General features: G+C 36.1%; 2 protein-coding genes across 5 annotated transcripts; both read right to left on the bottom strand.

Moving 5' to 3' along the window:
* Positions 1–12940: 12940 nt before the first annotated feature.
* On the bottom strand, positions 12941–16111 carry LOC110761410 (uncharacterized). Of its 4 annotated transcripts, none has more exons than XM_021963877.2 (7): positions 15701–16111; positions 15452–15611; positions 14854–14946; positions 14552–14650; positions 13969–14010; positions 13658–13889; positions 12941–13535 (listed from the first exon to the last, which is right to left on the bottom strand). In XM_021963877.2, the coding sequence occupies exons 2-7, from the start codon at positions 15578–15580 to the stop codon at positions 13168–13170; spliced, it is 963 nt and encodes a 320-aa protein (XP_021819569.1). In that variant the 5' UTR covers positions 15581–15611; positions 15701–16111; the 3' UTR covers positions 12941–13167. The 4 variants fall into 4 exon arrangements, with proteins under 4 accessions (XP_021819569.1, XP_088100368.1, XP_088100367.1 ...); XM_088244242.1 differs by having other exon boundaries at positions 12941–13496; XM_088244241.1 differs by having other exon boundaries at positions 15452–16111.
* A 112-nt stretch (positions 16112–16223) lies between these two features.
* UBC22 (ubiquitin-conjugating enzyme 22) lies at positions 16224–20801 on the bottom strand. Its single transcript, XM_021963880.2, has 8 exons — positions 20621–20801; positions 18949–19087; positions 18597–18735; positions 17873–18017; positions 17643–17720; positions 17267–17379; positions 17048–17151; positions 16224–16781 (listed from the first exon to the last, which is right to left on the bottom strand). The coding sequence occupies exons 3-8, from the start codon at positions 18597–18599 to the stop codon at positions 16415–16417; spliced, it is 810 nt and encodes a 269-aa protein (XP_021819572.1). The 5' UTR covers positions 18600–18735; positions 18949–19087; positions 20621–20801; the 3' UTR covers positions 16224–16414.
* Between the last annotated feature and the right edge of the window lie 364 nt (positions 20802–21165).

Here is a 21165-nt window from a genome sequence, read left to right as displayed (position 1 = left end):
AAAAAAAATTTAGAATCATTAATTTAAGATGTCAAAATTTAAGTATGGTTATACAAGAAAAAGAGGCTAATGAGCCCAACTTACTTGAGCATAATAGAGAATTTTCCCTTGAGCGAAAAACTAAAAATTCATATTTTCTTCAAATTCTAGCTAGAGAAAGGTATAGATTTTTACCACAAGATGTTAAGAGTCATATGATTAGATTAGAGTATTGTTGCGTAGATACAGCTGCACCAAAATGGATTCAGTTGCATCCTCAACTTGTGATACTCGCAAGTGCACGAGCCGTTCGGTAGTGTAGCGTATGTAAGTGCGAGGTCGATTCCACAGGGATTGGTGATTGAATGATCCAATTTAGTTTCCCTACACAAAACAGAAATGAAAAAGAAAGGAAATAAATAAAACAAGGAAGAAAAAAATAACTAACTCAAGCAGATAAGTTCCCAAGTTCAATTAGATTAACGGATTGATTCTAGCTAAAGTATGATTAAGCCATGGTGTTTGGTCATAACCTTGTGTTCCTAATTCCCTAATTTGATCATTTGTTGTCTAACCTAAAATTAAGCATTAGGAACCCATTAAGCATAGAAGAACAATTTAAAAAACCAAGCATGTATCTAATCCCTGTTGTCGAATGTCCATACATACTCTTCCTATTCATAGTTCAATTCGAATTAAAGTATGGTGTATACTCTTAATTCAAACCAAGATAGCTAACATGCAAGCCTAAATGGTGATCAATCATTCAAACTAGCATATTAACTTATAAGCATAATGAATAAGAACATGAACCATAATTGAAACTTGGAAACTAATCAAACTTGAAAAACTAAAGAAAAGAATTTACATAATGAAAAGTAAAGTGGAACTAAGAAAAACTTAAGGAGAATTTCAGCACAAATATTTCATTACAACAATTGAAAACTAGAAAATGAAACTAAGAGAATTTGAGGGAGAGAAGGGAAGGGAGCTCTAGAGAAGTGTTTGAGAGCTCCCCCCCTTGGGGTGTGTTTCCAAGCTTAGAGAACTTCCCTATTTATAGGCCTAGGGGAAGTGAAAATCTGAATTCAATATGGCTAATGCATACAACACTTGTTTTATAAAATCTGAAATGGTTGATGCACTTGTATTAGAAAATCTAAATTGGGTGATGCACTTGTATTAGAAAATCTTGAATTGGTTGATGCACTTCACCAATAGATCCCACCAGCAGCCCTAGCTCATCTTCATGTCACCATGACCAAGCTTCCAACCAGAAATGATAGCTCATACCTAGCTCACCATGACCAAGCATCCAACCAGCACATGCTGAGGTTAGCATGACCAGCAACTTCAAGGGCTTACAACTTGGGCTTCTCTTAATCAAATTAAGACTTTAAGCACTCGAAATTGAAGTTCAGAATGTCTTCTTTCCAGACATATGTTATTTGGGCCAATCCAAGGTCGGAGGAAGAAGTTAAGGCCGAAACAAATTGCTAACTAATTTTCCGCGCTGATAAGATCCATCCTGCGCATGGTTCTGTGTTTGCTAGGTAACGGACTCCAGATTTATCCAATGGGGCTGAATTTTGGATATGTTACATTACACACCAATTGGAACAACTTTCATGAAGAATGTGGCCTCATTCGAGCTATGTAGGTTGTTGAAACAAAGCTTGCAATATAACCTACGAAACTGGACTGGCAGGGGGCTGTAGCCAAAATTGAGTTTGTCTTTAAGCTCTTCTTCCCTTTATCCAAATCAGGCTTTAACATGCATGGATTGCATCATTTCCTATCCAAAGCCATCATTGTTACCTAAAGCTGAAAGATAAACACAAAAAGGATTAAAAGCACAAGTTTAACTCAAAAACATAACCAAATCATAAGCTAGAAGGGTACAAAATGATATACAATTATGAACCGATCAAGTATGAGCAAAATACATCTATTTAGTTATATATTCAAGCTTTTCTTTTTAATTTAAAAAATAATCCACAACCTGGTATAAAAATTATTACCGAAAGCTATTCTCACTATACTATTTATTTAGCTAGTATTAACATGGTTGAATATAGAGAACTGCATTTAGAGCATAAACAAAAAACTATCACAATTACTCCAGCATTTTTAGCAGAGTATGGTTATTTAGGTCAACTTTATATTGAAAATAGTGATCATTTAGATTCATTTTCCCCGAAATTAAAAGAAGTCTTAAGTTTCTATATTCCTCTATGCAAGAGTGTAAAATTAGATTTCACCATCATACACCCAGAATGGTTTGAGAATAGCATTTACCCAGACAGAGCACAACATAGTATTATTATTTCTTATAATGAACTTATCAGTCCGGCAGAATCACGAATCCCTACCAAGCAGAACATTCAAAAATATAGAGGAGTAATTATAGCGGAGCAACAACTGTTCAATGATGATCATTTGAACCTCCTGCACCAATCCAATTTTGTCAAGACTTATTTAGAGTCTATATCCAGGAGACCAGATAACACATATGAATTCAGGATCAGCATGACAGGAGCAAAAGTATTTGATGAAATCTATGGCTAGATAGCAGAACAAATTAAAGCAGAAGACAACGACAACTCATACTAGAATAGCTTAGGAAAAGAAGAGCTACACAATATAGACAACATGATGGAAGCATGACAAAGCCATAGTAGCAAACACACGAAGACCATGTGAAGCCAAGCATCATCAACTTCATTTTCACATGGAGAGATCATCCCAGCAACATAGTAGCAGATGCAACATCAGTCCAAAAACTATCCAAGCAAGTTTTTAGCCCCATACAGCATCATCTAAAAAGAAGAAACCATTTGGTTCCATACGGCTAGCAAAAAACAAAGGATTCCTTAGGAAATCCAAAAATAAATAAAGGCATTTTTGTCCATTTTGGCTTCTTTTAAAAATATTTGTCGTTCCTTTGGCCTTTTCCAAAATGTCCCTCTGTTCTATTTATTTTTTTAGTTTTCAATTTTATGTCTGCATATAGGCTACACGCCATAGGTTGGAGAAGAATATTCTTGTTTTTCTAGTTTTCCATATAAAGCCAAAATACAAGTTCTCCAAGCATTGGTGGTCTAGGTCTAGAACCAAAACCAAAAAAATGCAAGGTCTTAACTACTGTTAACAATTATATTTTGCTGCATGTAGCAAGGGATCAATAGACAAATAAAAGAAATGAATATAGATAATTCTAAGAAAAAATTGCAAGCACTATAGTTTAAAATTGAACAACAGTAACCGAAAATGAAAAAGTAGTTCATCAACTATCTTTTTCTTTTTTTGTCAAAGTAACTCTATTCATTAAGAGTGGGAAACATTATAAAAAAATAGAAGTTCAAATTAAATGTAACTCATCATCACAAACAAATAAAGCACAAAGGCCCAACAAAAAGAAACACAACAGAAAATTAACCAATTTGAGGCCACATAAACAGATAAAGCCCATAAATACATCAAACAAAAAAACCCTAGATCAAGAAATCAGCTACAACTGCACCACCAAATGCACCGGCAATAGCTCCACCATTGTAGATGTTAGATATATGCCCTAGAAGCCAATATAAAATGGATAATTCTAAGAAAATAATATATATATATATATATATATAATAGTAAATAGGCAAGAACGTTACTTTAGATACATAATGTACACAAAGTAACAAGTCCATGGATTAAGATATAAATGGAAAGTGGTCTAAAGAAGTTAGATGCACGAGACCTTTCCATGCATATAAATATTGTATCCTAAAATGTTCCTGGTCAAAGGATCACCAATTGGACAATGGTGACCCACAAAGACTGGTACACATTACGTCTGCTCAATTGGGAGGATGACTAGTCTCAAGTCATTCGTTTAGAGACACTGAGACAGATGTGTAGGTGCTTTATAGAAGATGGAGTCCATTGAATGAGATCAACTCTAGAATTCTTGTATGGAACTCTTACTCACAAGTGTCAAACAAAAAATTCTAAGTTGTGATAATGCAAATTAATCCTTAGACCTGAGACATCACAGTTGTCTTGTGTATATGTTGTTTATCTTTGAGAGCAATATATGGTCGTATCAAAATGATGTGACTTAAAGGTGTTCCTCAGGATTCTCAGCATGTACGCAGAGACAGGTGAATGTACAACAAGGAATCTCTGCTCTTAGTAAGAAGAGAGAATACTCCAAAGATATGATTCGTGAATCATTGGCCAAAGTATTCGATGGAAATTGAAATAAGAATTTTTGCAATTTCATCAAATTGAATCATATAATCTAGAGATGTCATATTAGGGATTTTGACACAAGTTTACCATATCTCGAGAATATGACATAGAGTATTGACTTAGAGAATGATCGAATTGCATTGTAATCACAAACTGACTAGGTTCTCTAAATGAATTCTTTTTAGCTTGGGTAGCCATGACATACTGCTAGGTGTCACTCATGACTTGTGGAAGCCCTGTAAGGACTAATTATAATTAGCCTTGGCCAATAGGGAGAATTGTATGAAGGGATACAATTCGCACTTGATTCAGAGTGAATCATTCATACCCACTGCCTCGCTAATTAGAACCTATAATCGCACACCAAAAAGGAATCGATTAGAAAATTATGAAGAGAATGAATGATTTTGTGACTTGGTTTCAATATATTTGTTGTACCATAAACAAACGACAAGACTTGCCACTGAGGAGTTTGACTACCCTAGCACCTATTTTTGAACGTATTTTGGTGGGTCGAATAATCTAGTCATTTAGAATAATTTGGTGGGTCAGTTGGAGGAGATGTTTGGCCAATTTTGGGAATGTGTTAATGCTTTGCACAAAGCAAAGATGGTTAAATGTAATATTAACTCCTAATTTTTGAGATCTAGTGATGCAACGAGATATAAAGGAATAGGCAGATCAAACGATAACCCTACAAGTAACAAGCCGGAACCCACTAGCAAACTGGAATCCACTAGAGAAATTGAGTAAGCCTCAAATATATTGATTGATAATAAACTGAATAATTTAGGACGCTTGACAGGACCTGACCCAAATATCACTTTGGAATCTAAGTCGAACCATGTGCGCGTCCGACACCTGGCAGGTGCCGGGCACACTTGACCAAATTGCCCTTCTAACTAAGACTCAACAATTCTTTTAAGGTTTGACTTATGCTGAAAAATCTGCAGAGTCTCTTCTGTAAAACGGACGTTTCCCAAAAACTTTCCACCTGTAAAAGTACAATTAATATTGAAAACCAAATCCCAATCATTTAGCATGCATCAGGCAAATAACTTTGAATGGCCCTAGGCCACTTTATACCAAATAAATCATTCTGCCATCTAAAACTGGTCTCAACTCTTAGAACAACATGAATACATTATCAAGTTCCAATATAACTTAACTGAACAAATTTTCAACACTTGATCTTGTGGCTACACCTAGTAACTCTAGACTGCCTACGTACCCTTACTAAAGGATCAAGCCATACGTAGTTCTTTCTATATAAATTATAAGTAAACATAGGTAACTTAATCAAATAAAATCGAGAAACCTTCATAAGTAATTCAAATTAATCCGCTGAAACTCAAGTAACGGCTATTGATTTCAGAACAATCTTCCACTCCTCTCACATGTGCATAAATAAATAAATAAATAAGGGGGCGGATCCGTGGCACCATATTTTTGACACAATTTTTGGGCCATTAGATTACTCTACTTTTAATGGTTGTGATTAAACCTAACATGACAAAATAATATTTTTTTCTTTAATTAATATTTATACATGGAGATTAAAATTCTAATATTAATTAAGAATTCATTCTCTCTCATCTCATTAATTATCTTTAATTCATTCATTCTTTCTTCTTTCTCACTCTCCCGTCCCCTTCTCATCTCCAAAGCCACCCTCATTCTTTCTTCTTCCTCACTCTCCCGTCCCCTTCTCATCTCCAAAGCCACCCTCACCACCACCACCACTCCAACCCCTATCCTACCTAAATCACAAATCACAGGAACTCTCTCTCTCCCCTTCCTCTCCGGCAACTCCACTGCACAACCTAGGGCCAGTCGACACCTACAAAGCCATCGTATAACCCAGATTTATCCCCAGCATAGCCGCTCTCTCTTTGACCCCGTCAATCGCTAGCCCACCCCACCCAATCGTAAAAAAATAAGGTTCTCAGAAACCCAAAAAAGAACAAGTTGGCATCCTCTGACCTCCTTTGATTAAAAATACAAACACATTAATAATAAAATCCCACCAAATATTACTCTCTCCACCGATTCTTCTGCAATCTCTCTCTCTCTTCCTATACTTTGTTTTTCTGATCATTCTTTCTATCTCCATTTTGATCAGGTTCTGTGTGGGGTTTTTTCCTTTTCGTCATTGTCCAACCATCAGCCGTTTCTTGGCCACCTCCAATGGAAAGCTGATTGTGCATAGCTTCATTCAACATATCTTCTAAATCATCTATGTAGAGAGAGAGAGGAGAGAGAGAGAGAGAGAGAGAGAGAAAGAGATTACCAAGAGGTAGGTGTGCGTGAGAAAGAGGAGAGATTACCAAGAAAGAGAGAGAATGAATGAATTAAAGATAATTAATGAGATGAGAGAGAATGAATTCTTAATTAATATCAGAATTTTAATCCCTATGTATAAATATTAATTAAAGAAAAAAAATATTGTTTTGTGATGTCAGGTTTAATCTTAACCATTAAAAGTTGAGTAATCTAATGGCCTAAAAATGGTGTCAAAACTTGTGTAAAAAATATAGTGCTACAAATCCACCCCCAATAAATAAATAATATATATATAATTAACTTATAAGTAGGAAAATGATAAAATTATTAAAATAGCATTGACCACGTGAAACCTTAATGACAATATCAACAATTTAACTAAAATATGTTTCCCTCTTTCACAGGTAAAAACAAATTCATCACTTAAGAAAATAATTGTGAATTATATAAAATCCTTAAAACTTAGAAAACTCTCAATCCTTGTCTCATAAGTTGAAAACATATATTAAAACCTTCACCAATAAGTACCAAAATAAAATCATCAATTTTAGTTTAAAACATTTCAAAACTCAAATACTCTCCACCTGGGCGTACCCCCATTCATGATCGGTCAATTCCACTAATATTCCGTCAATTCCAAGTGTCATATAAGCAACACATCCTCGCAGGCCTCGGAAACACAAAGTCAACATGAGCCGCATTCCTCACAGAACTCAGGGGACACGTAGTCAGCCCGAGAACGCACATCCTCGCAGAACTCGGGGGACATGTAGTCAGCCCGATAACACATATCCTCGCACCACACGGTTCAAGCGTCCCCGAAACTCATGGGGCGTTGTCATAAATGACAAAATTGTTTTGAAGGCAACTTGGGGGGGGGGGGGGGGGGTGTACTCATGTGGTGGGTTTGAAAACCATATTCCGAAACTTATCATAAACTTTCCCTTATTCCACAAATCCATTTTCCAAATCTTTTATCAACTTTCTAAAAAATCAGTTCTCAACTACATTTAAATAATCCAATATCACTCAATCATATACTTTAATAATAATCATAATAATAATAGTAAATAATGTAAAAATATTAACCCTTAGTGATCTCATATCTTTATTAACCCAAATTAAACCAATTTTTAATCAAAACTCACTTATGCAAGAAATTCCATATTAAAAGAGTGAAGTACACTTAAAAACAAATGTCCACTCAAACCCTAATAATTATAGCTGAGACTCACGGCTCCCCTTCACAACCCACCAAACAAGTATTCAATGCTCATTTATTCCATAACTTCACTTATCAAAATAATATCAAAGAATTCTATAAGATACTATAAAACAATCTCATAATTCCAACATAATCATAATAACTCAAATAACAGTCAAGACTTGTTTATGAGGTCTTTCCGGTACTCCTCAAAGGGTGGAACTATCTCAGAAGACACACAGTCAACCAAGGGGTCAAACTACCCAAACTTGGTCAATCGGGCCCGCAGGGCCCACGACCTCCAATTTCCGATCCAAGAGTTCCTACGGGTTCAACCAAGTTTACTAAACATGTCCTTCAAGTTTGGTCCGAAAACGAAATGTCGGATCGCTCACGATCGCATGATCGGACAGTTATCGATTAACGCAACCTTTAAGTCATTGAATCGGAGCATCGGAGCATCTGGGACTTTGATTCACAGTCCGTGAATTTCTACACGATCCTAGAGATGCCTAGATCAACATATATGAAAATGGAGTCGATCCAACGGTCCGAACATATCAAACCCGAATAATGACCAATATGCGATATCCGATCGATAGTCAAACGATAACCAAATTCAAATCCGAACATACCGTCGTGCTCGGGACAACATGGGGATCATTTTAGGACTGTGTCCATAGTAATTCCGACGATCGAAAAATTTCCAAACCGCCGGTCAAGACCTATACCTACATGATCAGAACAACGAGTGGAGCAACTTTTATTCTTGGACCATGGCCAAAAAGTGGCCGAAACTTTTCCAAAACTCGAGCCGAAAACCGGCTGAAACTTTAAGCGATAAAACGAGTTCCAAACGCAAAAATCGATCATAACCAGCCCAACCACCAGCTAAGTCACGTTGAAAGGATGAGAAAGCATACCTGGATCGACAAATTTGGTGGTCGGAATCCCCGGAACGAGCTTTGAAAAATTTCAAGAAAAATTGGTTAATTTTGGTCTTTTTCCGGCGAAATACGACGGCGATGGCAGCGGGAATGGGGTGGGGCTGGAAGAGGGAAGTGTGCTAGTTCTTTTCGGATAGGTGCCACCTCGATTGGTGGCCGGATGAAGCGGTGGCGACCCAAAAACCCTAGCTGCCAAAACTTTTGGGGGGGGTGTTTCACAACGGGAGGGAGAGAAAGAGAGAGAGAAGAAAAATCTGGGTTTTTAAAAAAAACTGACTTCAAAATATTTACAATTATGCCACTAGGCTTCCGTATATCATAACTTCTTCGTTATAACTCCGATTGGAGCCCACGTGTCTACAGACTCATCTTGACGTGCTCTATGCAACGGTATTACTAAAATCTCCAAATTCTTCTCCAAACAAAAAGTCAACTTTTAAACCCATTAAAATATTCTCGGGGTAAAATTGTCTTGTACTAGAATAATTTAATAATTAAATAATAATTTAGAATTGGGTTATTACAATGCTCCAACACATTCTTTTTATGCAAGAGAAACCCTAGACTTTCTTGGAAAGTTAATGAGAAACCCTAGATTGCTAGGAAAGCTAATTAGAAAACAAAAAGGAAAATAATAAAAGTTTCCCAAAATATTCTAAAAACTTTAAATGCTGAAAAGTCCAAATAACAATAGAATTTGGCTAAAATAGCTCATACATCACAGCCTTGCACTTATCACGCTGTTCTCTTCGAAACGATAGGTCCTGGGCCCGATTCTGAGCTCGGGGACAATACTTGCAGAGATTGGGCTTTGCTGCCATGGCGACGTGCGACGTGCGGCGTGCCCCAGCTGTTCCTCGATCAACTTGGCCATGTGTTCTACATCATCTAGTATTCTCTAAAAACCAAGTTTCATGGACAATGTGTTGTTTGGATGTATTTCTATTTAAGTTTGATGGTTTTGTTAAATAATAAGTATTTTGGTTACTATTACCCTTGAGAAAGTATTAAATCATAACCCTTCATAAAGCCCAAATTTAAAATAATAACTACAAAAAACAATGGCAACAATCACCATTATTTATTGACATTTGCTGGGGTACCCCAATACCTATCATTTAACAAAACCATCAAACTTAAATAGAAATACATCCAAACAACACAATAAATGGAGACAATAAAGATATAAGACAACACATTACGTGGGGCTATTTTAGGGATCCAAAATATATTAAATTTGAAACATTAAGTCTGATTAGGTAACTTGCTTAGTTGGATCCTAGTTATTGGGTTTTACTTATAAAATTGGGGAGCATTTTTCCTCACCACATTAACCAAAGGTGTATGCTCACCAGCACCCTTAAAAGGTGACACCTGTCCCATTGTTAACCTTAGTTAACTTTTATATGATAATTAACTTTTACTTGAAAAAGGGCCCACAACCCATCTTCCCCTCTTTCCTCCTTTCCCTCTTCCCTTTTTGTTTTCTTTCTTTCCACCCCCACGACCCTTCTCTCTTCTCTCTCCCTCCCTCACTCTCTATCTCTCCCCCTTCCCTGACCTTCCTCCGACCTGTGTCACATGTCTACGACTTTCAGGGGGTTTTTATTGGTATTGCACTTTTCTGTCTTCTGCAGCCAAAAAACTCAGTTTTTATTCTTCTTCCCCTGTGTTTTGTTCTTAGTCTATTTGGTTTCCCTCTTCTGGGAAAATGCTTCTCATGGGGTCATTAATGTGTGTTTCAAGTTTCATATGTTTTATGTTTTTTTTTTTGGTTTGGTGCAACTAATGGGTCTTCTCTCTATTTATTTGAGAAGTTCATGGCAAGAAAGTGGAAAAAAATTTAGACTTTATGTTGCATTGTTTGGTTGGAACAAGCTTGGAAGTTCTATTAAATGGATAAAGTTACCAATTTCTCATTTTCCTTGGATTTTGTACTAAATTCTACTTCCTGATTTAAGTAAGAAAATATTAATTTGAAAAGGAACAACCAAATTTATTGAGTACAATTTTTCTATTACCATTTTTCTGTACCTATCTAACTTTTTGACACATGTCCTTCCACTTAACCCCAAGTTAATAGTGTTAACTTTTAATTAAATTAAAAAAATAAAAAGCTAATAATTGAAGGGTGAAAACCCCAACAGCGAAAAAAGCATCTTTTCTCTCTTCTCCCCCTTTATTTTGGATCCAGATCTATCTTCTTCCCCTGCTCATCTGGCTTATTCTTTGAAGGAGAGAGGTAGATTGAGGACAGAAGTATGAAAACAGACATAGAGAAAAGAGAAAAGGAGGCTTTGTCAACGGTGAGAAGGAGAAGGAGTTGTCGCCGGCCGGGTGGGGAGGGTGGGAGTAGGGATGGCAATTTTCCCCGCCCTAATGGGTCGGGTATGAAGGACAAAAAACGAGTATGGGGACGGGTATGGGGAAATTATCGGGTATGGTGATCAGGGAGGGGCGGGGATGATATTTTAATCCCCAACCCGAACCCGCCCCGTTAAGAATATATATATTATATAAATATATTATTAAAGAGATTTCCTATTATTATATTATTATTATAATAGGAAATCTCTTCAACTTCAACTGTGCGAATATAGAGTAATAGAAAATCAAATCAGCCAACATAGGGCTCTCTGTAAATGTAATAATAGGAAATCTTCTCTATTTATTTATTATATATATATATTATTAAAGAGATTTCAGTAATAACCCGTTCCCCAATGAAGGCAGTGATGGGGAATCCCTACTTAGAATATTACGGGTATGAATGCGGGGATGGGGGAAAAATGTTTAACGGGGATGAGGATGAGAATGACATACCCATCCCCGATTCGACCCATTGCCATCCCTAGGTGGGAGTTTTGGTGGATGGCTGGTTTGGGGTTGCTTAGGGTTGGAGGTGGGTGGGAGTTCGCTATTGGGTTTTGTTTGTGGCAATAAGATGTCTGGATATATAGAATTGGAGCATCATACAAAGAATGAAATTTGCAAAATAGCCAAGCAAGTAGAAAATCAAGCATAATCAAGCCAGTAGTTAGCTTCTCTTTTCAGCTTCCTTTTTCTAATGGTTCATTTCTTTGCATTTGCAAACCTAAGACACCTATACTTTTCACCGCTTACTGTGATTTCAAGATCTCAGAGGCATCTCCAATCTAAGAAAAACTCAAATCTGATTTCTAAACCCTAACGCACCCACTAAGTCATCAACATGGTTGCTGCCTTCGTCTCAGGGCTCAGGACGTTCCGACTGGGTGGCAATTGGCTAAGGAGCAGAGGAACTTCTTCGTTGTTGGGTTTTCTTCCTTCAATTATTAGTTTTTTTAATTAAAAGTTAACATTGTTAACTTGGGGTTAAGTGGAAGGACATATGTCAAAAGGTTAGATGGGTAACAGGTGGGCAGAAGAAAAATTGTAACAAGGAAATTGAACTCAAATTTATTATAAATTCTTGAGATATTTAGTCATATACCAATTCTTAGCACTAAAACTATAAATAAATCCTACATCATTTAATTTCTATAAACAAACCCAAAAAACACCCAAAAAATTACAGCTGGCCTTATTGAATTTAATTTTGATTATTAAATTATTTTGATGCCCTATTGAGTGTTTTGGGCTTTTTTATGAGATTTTAGGGTTGAGTTTGTTTTAAGAAATCAATGGCAGTTTTGTAATTTAAAAGAAGTTAAAAGCCTTTTTGTTATGTTGTAAATGGACTTTGGGTGTGTTTCTAAATCCATTTCATATAGGGTTTTTTTTTTTTTTTTAATTTAGGCTCTTATATTGAGTATAATAGTGAATCTCACAATGGAAAACATTGCTTTCACCCTATAAGAGTGTGCAAGTGGACGTTAATAATTGAAAGGTTGGTTCAAAGGGTATGCATCCATGACTCATAAATAGAATTGAATGAGGACTATATCCCACCAATATCCTACAAAATAGAAAGATTATAGGGAAAGCATTGGAACTAGCTGCTAAAGTAATCATCAGCACAAAGAACTCCACTAGTGTAGTGATTTGGAGCAATTGCTCCATCAGGAAAGGTCTTGTGTTCAAGTCCTAGCATCCATGTAGTGTGTGTGAGTTTAGTATGTTATCGCCACTGTCAATATAAAAGGTCCTAAAAGAAAAGGACAAAAATAAAGACAAAAAAACAAAGTAATTCATCAGTGCTTCCCCTTCCTACCAAAAGCTGGTCATTCTCTCCCAAAACATTTTTCATTCAGCCCTTAGAGAGAGAGAGAGAGAGATCCCGGAAATTTGAAATCTCCAGCCCTTGGCGTTTCACACAAAGCAAATAAGAGAGACAATTATATTACATTAACAATACAGATTTCCATTCCATAGAAGGTGCAACTCCATGTGACTCGAAAAAAGAAACACACATAATATACTGACTACGGATAAATTACCTCCACAGGCAACTTGTCAATGAGGATCATACATTCAAATGAACGGGTTAAGGAACAAACATCTTTATTTTCTTCGTGCTCGGATTGCCACCACAACCTACACTTCCCTCTCATTTGTTTTTATTTCACCTGCAGTTCTTGTCTCTTGGCTTTGGTTCTTCATTGCTGCAACTACTGGATCTGCACCAAAGTTTTCTTTCGCTTCTCCATTCTCCAGTTCATGCTTGCCATCTAACTTAGCGTTATCGCATTGAATGAGATCTGTGGCATTGTGTTTTTGTTTGGCTTCTACATTCTCCAGTTCATGCTTACTGTCTAACTTAGCGTTATCGCGTTGAATGAGATCTGTGCCATGTTTTTCGTTGGCATCTCCGTTCTCCAGTTCATGCTTACCATCTGAAATAGTACCATTGCATTGGATGATAGCTGCAGTCCAACCACGTAACTGCTCAGTGGCTGCTTCATCTGTTTATGAACTCCGAAAACTAGTTAAGACCATGTGTGCATACATGCATGTGCATAATTTTTGCATACATGTGTGCTTGTGTATGTATGGCTCAGAGTGAGAGAGAGTAAATTAGACCAACCTAGCCTTGGGATCATATGCCCCTGTGGGTGCCTGATGATGAGCGGGTTGTCGAATTCGGCAGCAAGATCCTCAGAAGGTAGTTTCAACCAATCTTTAGCTCCTATGAAGTGGACAGATTTGGCCTTGATAGTGTCTTTGTATGCAATGTCACGTATTTTTGGATCTCTGAATTTTGCTCCTGATATAGATATAAAAAACTTGAAAGGTGGATGCTCCTTCAACAGCTTTCCCTGCATTCCCAAATTTTGTAGTTCCAAATTATATATCTTGAGTCAATTAGAGAGAGAGAGAGAGAGAGGACTTATATACCTGAGCTTGGTAGCCCAACAAGAGTCCTGATAGTGTTGCACCCTGTTAAATATTTTGAGACTTTGAATTAGTAATGTCTGTGTAACCATTAACATAGGCTAATGTGTAGTGCTCTGCTAATGAAAACATAAATTTTTGATATTTTTAATGGTGTTTATTGTTCCAACATGTTCCCTAAATTTTGATGCCAAACAAAGGCAAAACACCTCAAGTGTCCCCAAAACATAACCAAGATTCCCATCTAAATTTCAGTAGGAAATTCTCTTATAATTTTCAAACAGCTGGTTTTTGCAGCTACAGAGGCAGTCATTACTTTGCATCATATGGTTCATAACTTATTTCCCATGATTTATGAGATTCAATAGATTTCTAGTCAGGGTTGGAAGATAATGATATCTCTTTAGGACAACAGAGCATGCTTTCACAGCAAAGGGTGAAATAAGCTATCAAAGTCCAAGTATTTTTATAGCTCTTGACAAGAGTTTCAAGCAATTTGAAAACCTAATTTCTTCCAAAATAAAAAATAAAAAATATACCCTGAAGGGTGAGATCATAAAAGTCTTACAGAAACATGGAGGCATACCTGAGAAAAACCAAGCAAACCATCAAAAGGACCTTTGCTTGTTATGTAGTCACATAAATAAGTGATGCATTCTTCCAAGTTTGTGTACTCTGTGTAGTCCTGATCCACAACATCATAAATAACAGATTCATTAATTATAGTCAATATCAGTAAAAGCATAAGATATATCCAGAAACTTGGTAATGAAAGGATTTAATTTTGATGGACAGAAAGAACAACTAAAAGCATGAGGAGCAAGCAATATGAGAGTTAGAGTACAAGTTATGAGGACCAGATTGGCTTCTATGTCAAAAAGGTTTTACATTGTCAAATTGAAACCACTCGTAGTAAGGTGGTGGGAAGATGCCTTCTATATCGGATTTTCCTCCAGCAGGAAATATACCATCTGGAAAATCCTGTTAAAATACCAGAAGTGATTTGATTATATTGTCAAATATCTACTAAATTACCACGAAAAAGAAAAATAATGTTGGAAACAGGTAAAGGGGAAGATTGGCTATTTCTATATAGTTCGTATCTTTAGTTTTCCGGAAAAATAATTTGGGTCGTTAAGTCTCAATGGGTGACAGTTCAGGGGGCAAAATGACAGTTTACTCAATAAAAAATTATTGATATTTAGAACATGATAGGAAAATCATGTTCAGAAAAATACTATTGTATATCCCAATAAAACATTTCCATGCACAATCTCTATGATTGATTAGTCGTGGTGAGATAAAAACAGTAAACATGCAGGTAGTAAACTTTGTCGCTTTTTTCTTAATATTTTTCATTCATAAACAAAACAAATGATAAAATTGTAAACAAAGAACTGCACAATATAATCATTAATCACCACATGATATTTTATTAAAGCAAAGCATGAGCTATAGAATTATGTTATAATTTATGCGTACATACCAAGTCAAACTGAGAGAAGATAGAAGCATCCCATTTGCTAATTTGCTTTTGCAGAAAGCTCCCACTGGTTCTAAATCCATGGAGGCAAAGTATCTTCATCTTCTTCTCCTTGTGCTGTTGGCTTTTCATTGATCTCCTGCTCTCCTCTCACCCAGCTTATCTGACCACAACAAATATCAATAAGCTAACTTATACTTAATGCACGGAGCAAGAATACAGTAGCTATCTACACGTTTTGGTTCTACCTACCTCGGAACTTAAGAACCCAATTACCACTCTCACTTGTTCATCTAGTTGCTTGCTGTTCCACGTGCACTCTGCTAAAACCTTTTTTTTTAATTTTTTTTTAGGCAAGGGTAAATACTCTAAACCACTTGAACTTTCAAGCCCCTTCTGCTAAAACATTTTGTAGTTGCCAATTGTCTAACGTTTTCTTCTTTTTTTCTGTAAGGTTTGCACAAATTTATTTATATAATGAGTTTTATATTAAAATAAAGTAAATATATGATGCATTTCTCTGTTTTGTTCTTGTTTCCATTTTCTTGTCATACTATTCCAGAAACCAAAGAGTAAAACTCCTCAGATATATTGAAGGGTAATGATTTCCCCACTCCAATTTTATCCACTTACACTCCTTTTTTAGTTATAAAATGGAGTGTAAGTGGATAAAATTGGAGTGGGGAAATCACCACTCATATTGAAACCTCATTATTCTGGCACTATCAAAGAAATGCAGGTATATGGAAATTATGTTAATGAGCACTAACAAAGATGAAGATAAAGGGAAACTGGTAAATTTAATCCATCAATTTTTTGCCCAATTCCAGTATTTCTTACACCACACATTCCCCCCAACCTCCTCCCTCATATTTTGGCTCTTCACTTTTCAACCCCACCTCTCATTCTCTCATTCAAACGAGTCACAAACTGCACAACAACAAATTCAATCATTTTTCCCCGTTTTCATAATCTCTTCAAACTTTTCTTCCTTGCATCTATTTTCTTCTTGTCTGCCTGTGCTTTTGTCAATCCACCTTCCTTCCTTATCGTTGTAGTAGTTGCTGCTGCTGATGCAGCACAGCCACTAACTCCAGTCTCCACTGGAGCAACAGCTGGTTGATCCTGACCATTTCCTCTCATCACGGTAATAGGGGCCAGTGGGGACGGAGATGCAGAGATCACTGGCAAAGCAGCACCAGGTGCTGTGTTCTTTTGATCAGCATTAAGTGCAGAGCTGTTAGTTTGGTCAACGTTCAGTGCAGTAGTCGACTCTGAAATAGCTCCTGTTTTAAACTTGGGTTTTGGCTTGGCATGGATTCCAGTATAAAGTCTGCATGGAAGACATAAAAGCACACTTGAGTTTCATAGTTATGTGTAATGGTAATGTATACAATAGTCATATCATTTAGTCTATATGGGAGATCATTCAAGTTGGTATGTGCATCTTTCATTTTCCAATCATCTGAATGTTGTGCGTTTTACACAAATCTACTCTTTGACAAGGTCTACATGTACAACCACACAAAAGTTTACATATAAACTTTCCTGCTCCATTAACCAGAACATGAAGCACATAACATGATGACCACGACTCACCTGGCATGTTTTGCATATTCTTCATAATTTTCAAGCAGCATCTTGCCCGCCTGTTCATTCAACGCTGATTCTGGAAATGGTTCAATCAATAAACATCTAACTACCTGTTATTGCAAAGCACAAAGCCGTGACAATTAGACTTGACCAGGAAAAAGAACATCTTAGCTGGATAAGCAGAAATGAAAGAAAGTCAATAATTGAATAACTAAGGGAGCTTACAATCAGAATATGTCGTAATCCAAGACTTGGATTCCAATCTTTTTTCAAGGTGTTGACACAAATCTCACCGTTAGTTGCAATATTTGGATGGAAAATCTTTGTCAGGAAGTAGCCTACAACAACCATGTCCCAGAAATTTCAAATTAAACAAAGTAATAGTTTCAACCAGATAGGGACTCAAATTAAGCATGGACATAAATATCGACTAATCCGAGAGTAATATACAAGCGTCCCATCAACAAAACTTCTCTTCAGTTGTATAGTCAAGCACACCAGTTTTTATTTACAGAATGAAGTCACAGAAATACGACATGTTCATTTAAAAACTATAGTGGTATCAGTTATGTCATTGATGATAAAACATAGCAAAACAAACCTTTAGGAGGAGAGTGTGGGAAGTCACGAGACAATAACAACTTCATGCGGAAAACACCATTCTCATAAGGAGTGCCAGCTGCAAGGCCAAGATCTTAGCTCATAAATCATACTAAAATATAGACACAGGAGTGAAAGACAATACATACTAAAATATAGATGCAGGGGTGAAAGACACTACATACAGTTCACCTCCAAAAAAATACCCAAAAAAAAAACTTATGTACATGCCTGGGCCTTCAATATCCGCATATATGATCGAAAAATCATCATCATTAACACCAACTTTAATGCCTTCAGGAGGGGATTCATCAAGATTCTTCAATTCCTTTGCAAGTTGCTTAATTACGTTTGGTGGGAGATTTTCATTAGTAGCCTGAAATTGAAACACGACCAAAGGAATTGTAAGAAGAGTTAAAAAGAAAATAAGAAGAAGAAATCATCAGTTGCAAATAAAAACAATGCATCACTCGCTCAGATAGCAATCCTTATTGATCAAAGAAGAAAGATGGACTCCACATACAGCTGACAGCTAGTCTAGAATTTACCCTTACTGTTGTTGATAGGCGAGGAGGTGGAGTTCATATATTTTTTCAATACAACTCCTAAAGCCATTGAATAAAGCAAACAAACAATGTGTGCACAACCACCATGTCATGGCTGATGTTTAAATATAAAGGAGATTAATATCTCACACACCAGGAATGGAGTTTCATGTGCACACGTACTGATGTCCAACCATCATGTACTCTCAGAAGTAAAATGAAAACAACCTCAAATTATATTTAAATAAGAAAAAGCATGGCACTTAAACATCCACCCGTCTTTGAAATTAGTCCAGCGACAATGTATGGAACATTAGTCCACATGATTACCATATTCTATTTTATAATCAATAATATCCAACAATGTAAAGTAAAGAATAGTTTTTTTATGGAGAAAGTAATAACATTACCATAAGAATAAACAAATGAAGTCCCAAAGCAAACTTTTGCTACCAAAAGAAAATCAGCAAATCAGCTGAATATGTGCCACAAAACTTTCAACTCCACGGATTAGAATGACAGAATAAGGCAAGCTGTAAGCCAAAATGTCTGTAATAACAAATTAACATTTAATATTAAAAATCAGGAATAGAAGTCAGATCAGTCATGTCATATACTTCTCACAATGAAAAATAGCACATAGAACCAGCGACAATGTATGGAACATTAGTCCACATGATTATCTTATTCTATTTTATAATCAATAATATCCAACAATGTAAAATAAAGAATAGTTTTTTATGGAGAAAGAAATAACATTACCATAAGAATAAACAAATGAAGTCCCAAAGCAAACTTTTGCTACCAAAAGAAAATCAGCAAATCAGCTGAATATGTGCCACAAAACTTTCAACTCCACGGATTAGAGTGACAGAATAAGGCAAGCTGTAAGCTGAAATGTCTGTAATAACAAATTAACATTTAATATTAAAAATCAGGAAAATAGAAGTCAGATCAGTCATATCATATACTTCTCACAGTGAAAAATAGCACATAGAACCAAGAAGCACAAACCCTTCCTACTCAAAAGTTAAACTAAGTCTTACATCAGCATATTCAAACACAATAAACAAACAATTATTTCCAAAAAAGCATTAAAAAAATGTAATCAAAACAGCTGGTAAGTAGGTAGGTAGGTAGATATCAAGATAAGTTTGAGAGGAAGTACATGATTGACACTCATGTACAAGGTATGTTGATTCCGTGACCACATCTATGCATAAATTGTTTGGCCCATGCAAGAGCTCTGGATACCAAGAACCAATCAATCAAACAATAGAGACAGTCATTTAAAGAAGCCATTTCAAAAAAATTGAATTTCATTATGTCAGCTAATAAAACGGCAATAATATGGGAAAAGTAGAGGGCTGGACTTGGACTAGTTAGAACTTCTCTGGATTTGGATGAGAAAAGAGAAGGTTTGAATTATACTGGACATAAAATTACCTCTCAAAGGCATTGTGAAACTAAATTCCCAAATCCTTATAACTAATCAATCCAATCCTGTATCTGTCCCTTAAAATAACAACTACGACTAGCTAAACTGTTATCTCAAATCATTGAAAAATACAAATCGAGTATGACTTCAGTGTAGACATGCACCAATCGTCTTCTAACCTATATTTTCTACCTTCTCACTTTCTCACTTACTCGTTTGGCACACTAGCACAGACCAGTTGGTTTCCTGATAAAAAGGTTAGTAGAGTTGATTTGAACATGAACAGCACAAATTTCCCCTACTATTATGACTTTCTAAGGGCTGTCTGAGTGTTAGATAGGGGATCAATGGACCTGCAAGAGAGATTAAGCTTGTTTTTCTCCATCAGCTATCTTCAAGAAAAAAAAAATTGAATAAACAAAGTTCTAAAGCTAATTCACGAAGTCAAAAGGAAAATCTCCAACACCAACATATTTAAACTTTCGAAACTCCTAAAAGACAAGTGATAAATAATTACACCCTGAATCCATTTAGACCTAAAGACATTAACAAGAACCAGTTAACTCACTTTAAATTAATACCCATACGAATACCATTAAAGTCAACAAAAACCAAATGCCTTATATTTCCTAGGAGAAAGGGAGAGGAGAAAGCACTATCTTTCAAGTAAAACATCCATAAAACAACCCATTTGCCTAGAAAGCAAGAAAAGCACCTCAACTGAGAAAAACCCGAAACAGATCAAACAAGAAAAGTGAACTACCAAAACCCTTATGCCCAAAAATCCCATTGTTTCCCATTTCAAAAAGACACAAATAAAGATGCAACACAGATTGATATGTACTAGTTCTTAAGAAAGAAAATCAAAATCAGAGAGGTGAATAATCGAACCCAGAACAAGAATCCAAGAAACATCAAATTGCCCAAACTTACGGTATTCACAGTCCAAAAAGACAGATTGATAATGAAAATCGAAACCAAAGAAAGGAAATTTACCCTAAATAAATCAAACCCAGATGAGAATTCGCCTTATCTCATGAAAAAAAACTCAGTCTAGTGTTGTAGATTGAGGGTACGATTGAGGGCTTTGAGGGTTGCGATGCGAAGAACAGAGAGAGAGAGAGAGAGAGAGAGAGAGAGTGTGCGTGCTCAAGAGAAAGCGATTTCTCCTTGGAATGATTGCTTGGTTGAATTTGAGGAGCGAGAATATTTTTATTTTATTATTATTATTTACATAATTCAAATTTTACTGACTTACTTTAAAAGAAAAGAAAAAAGATTATTATAAAAATTCAAATAAATCCAGGCAACGTTTAAAAATATGGAAATAAAAAAAGTACCGTTTGAAACGAGGTGTCGCTGTGCATGGTCTCCTTCATCTTCAGGGCTTATAGACGTTGGATTGTCAGTGGTAGTGGCCCAGACGCGCTCTTCTCTCATTCTCACTTCGCGCCGCCCATTTTTAATTATTCTCACAAACGTCACCCATTTTCTTAGTCTAGGGTCAATTACCTAACCAATACTGTGTGTGAGAAATTCCC

This window comes from Prunus avium, chromosome 7 (assembly GCF_965620075.1).
Source record: "Prunus avium chromosome 7, drPruAviu1.hap1.1, whole genome shotgun sequence".
NCBI lineage: Eukaryota > Viridiplantae > Streptophyta > Magnoliopsida > Rosales > Rosaceae > Prunus > Prunus avium.
The sequence above is the reverse complement of the archived record's forward strand: the minus strand, read 5'-3'. Positions and strand labels throughout refer to the sequence as shown.

Bases quoted from the DNA above. Each gene is read 5' to 3' on its own strand.
- LOC110761410 (XM_088244241.1), bottom strand. From the start codon at position 15,580: ATGAAAAGCCAACAGCACAAGGAGAAGAAGATGAAGATACTTTGCCTC. The intron at 14,011-14,551 runs GTATGCCTCCAT...AATATTTAACAG, and splicing joins GTTTGCTTGGTTTTTCTCAG to GGTGCAACACTATCAGGACT. The intron at 13,536-13,657 runs GTTGGTCTAATT...GTTCATAAACAG, and splicing joins GCATATGATCCCAAGGCTAG to ATGAAGCAGCCACTGAGCAG.
- UBC22 (XM_021963880.2), bottom strand. The intron at 17,380-17,642 runs GTTTGTTTTGCT...TGGTTGTTGTAG, and splicing joins CCCACACTCTCCTCCTAAAG to GCTACTTCCTGACAAAGATT. The intron at 16,782-17,047 runs GTGAGTCGTGGT...TCTTCCATGCAG, and splicing joins GAATATGCAAAACATGCCAG to ACTTTATACTGGAATCCATG.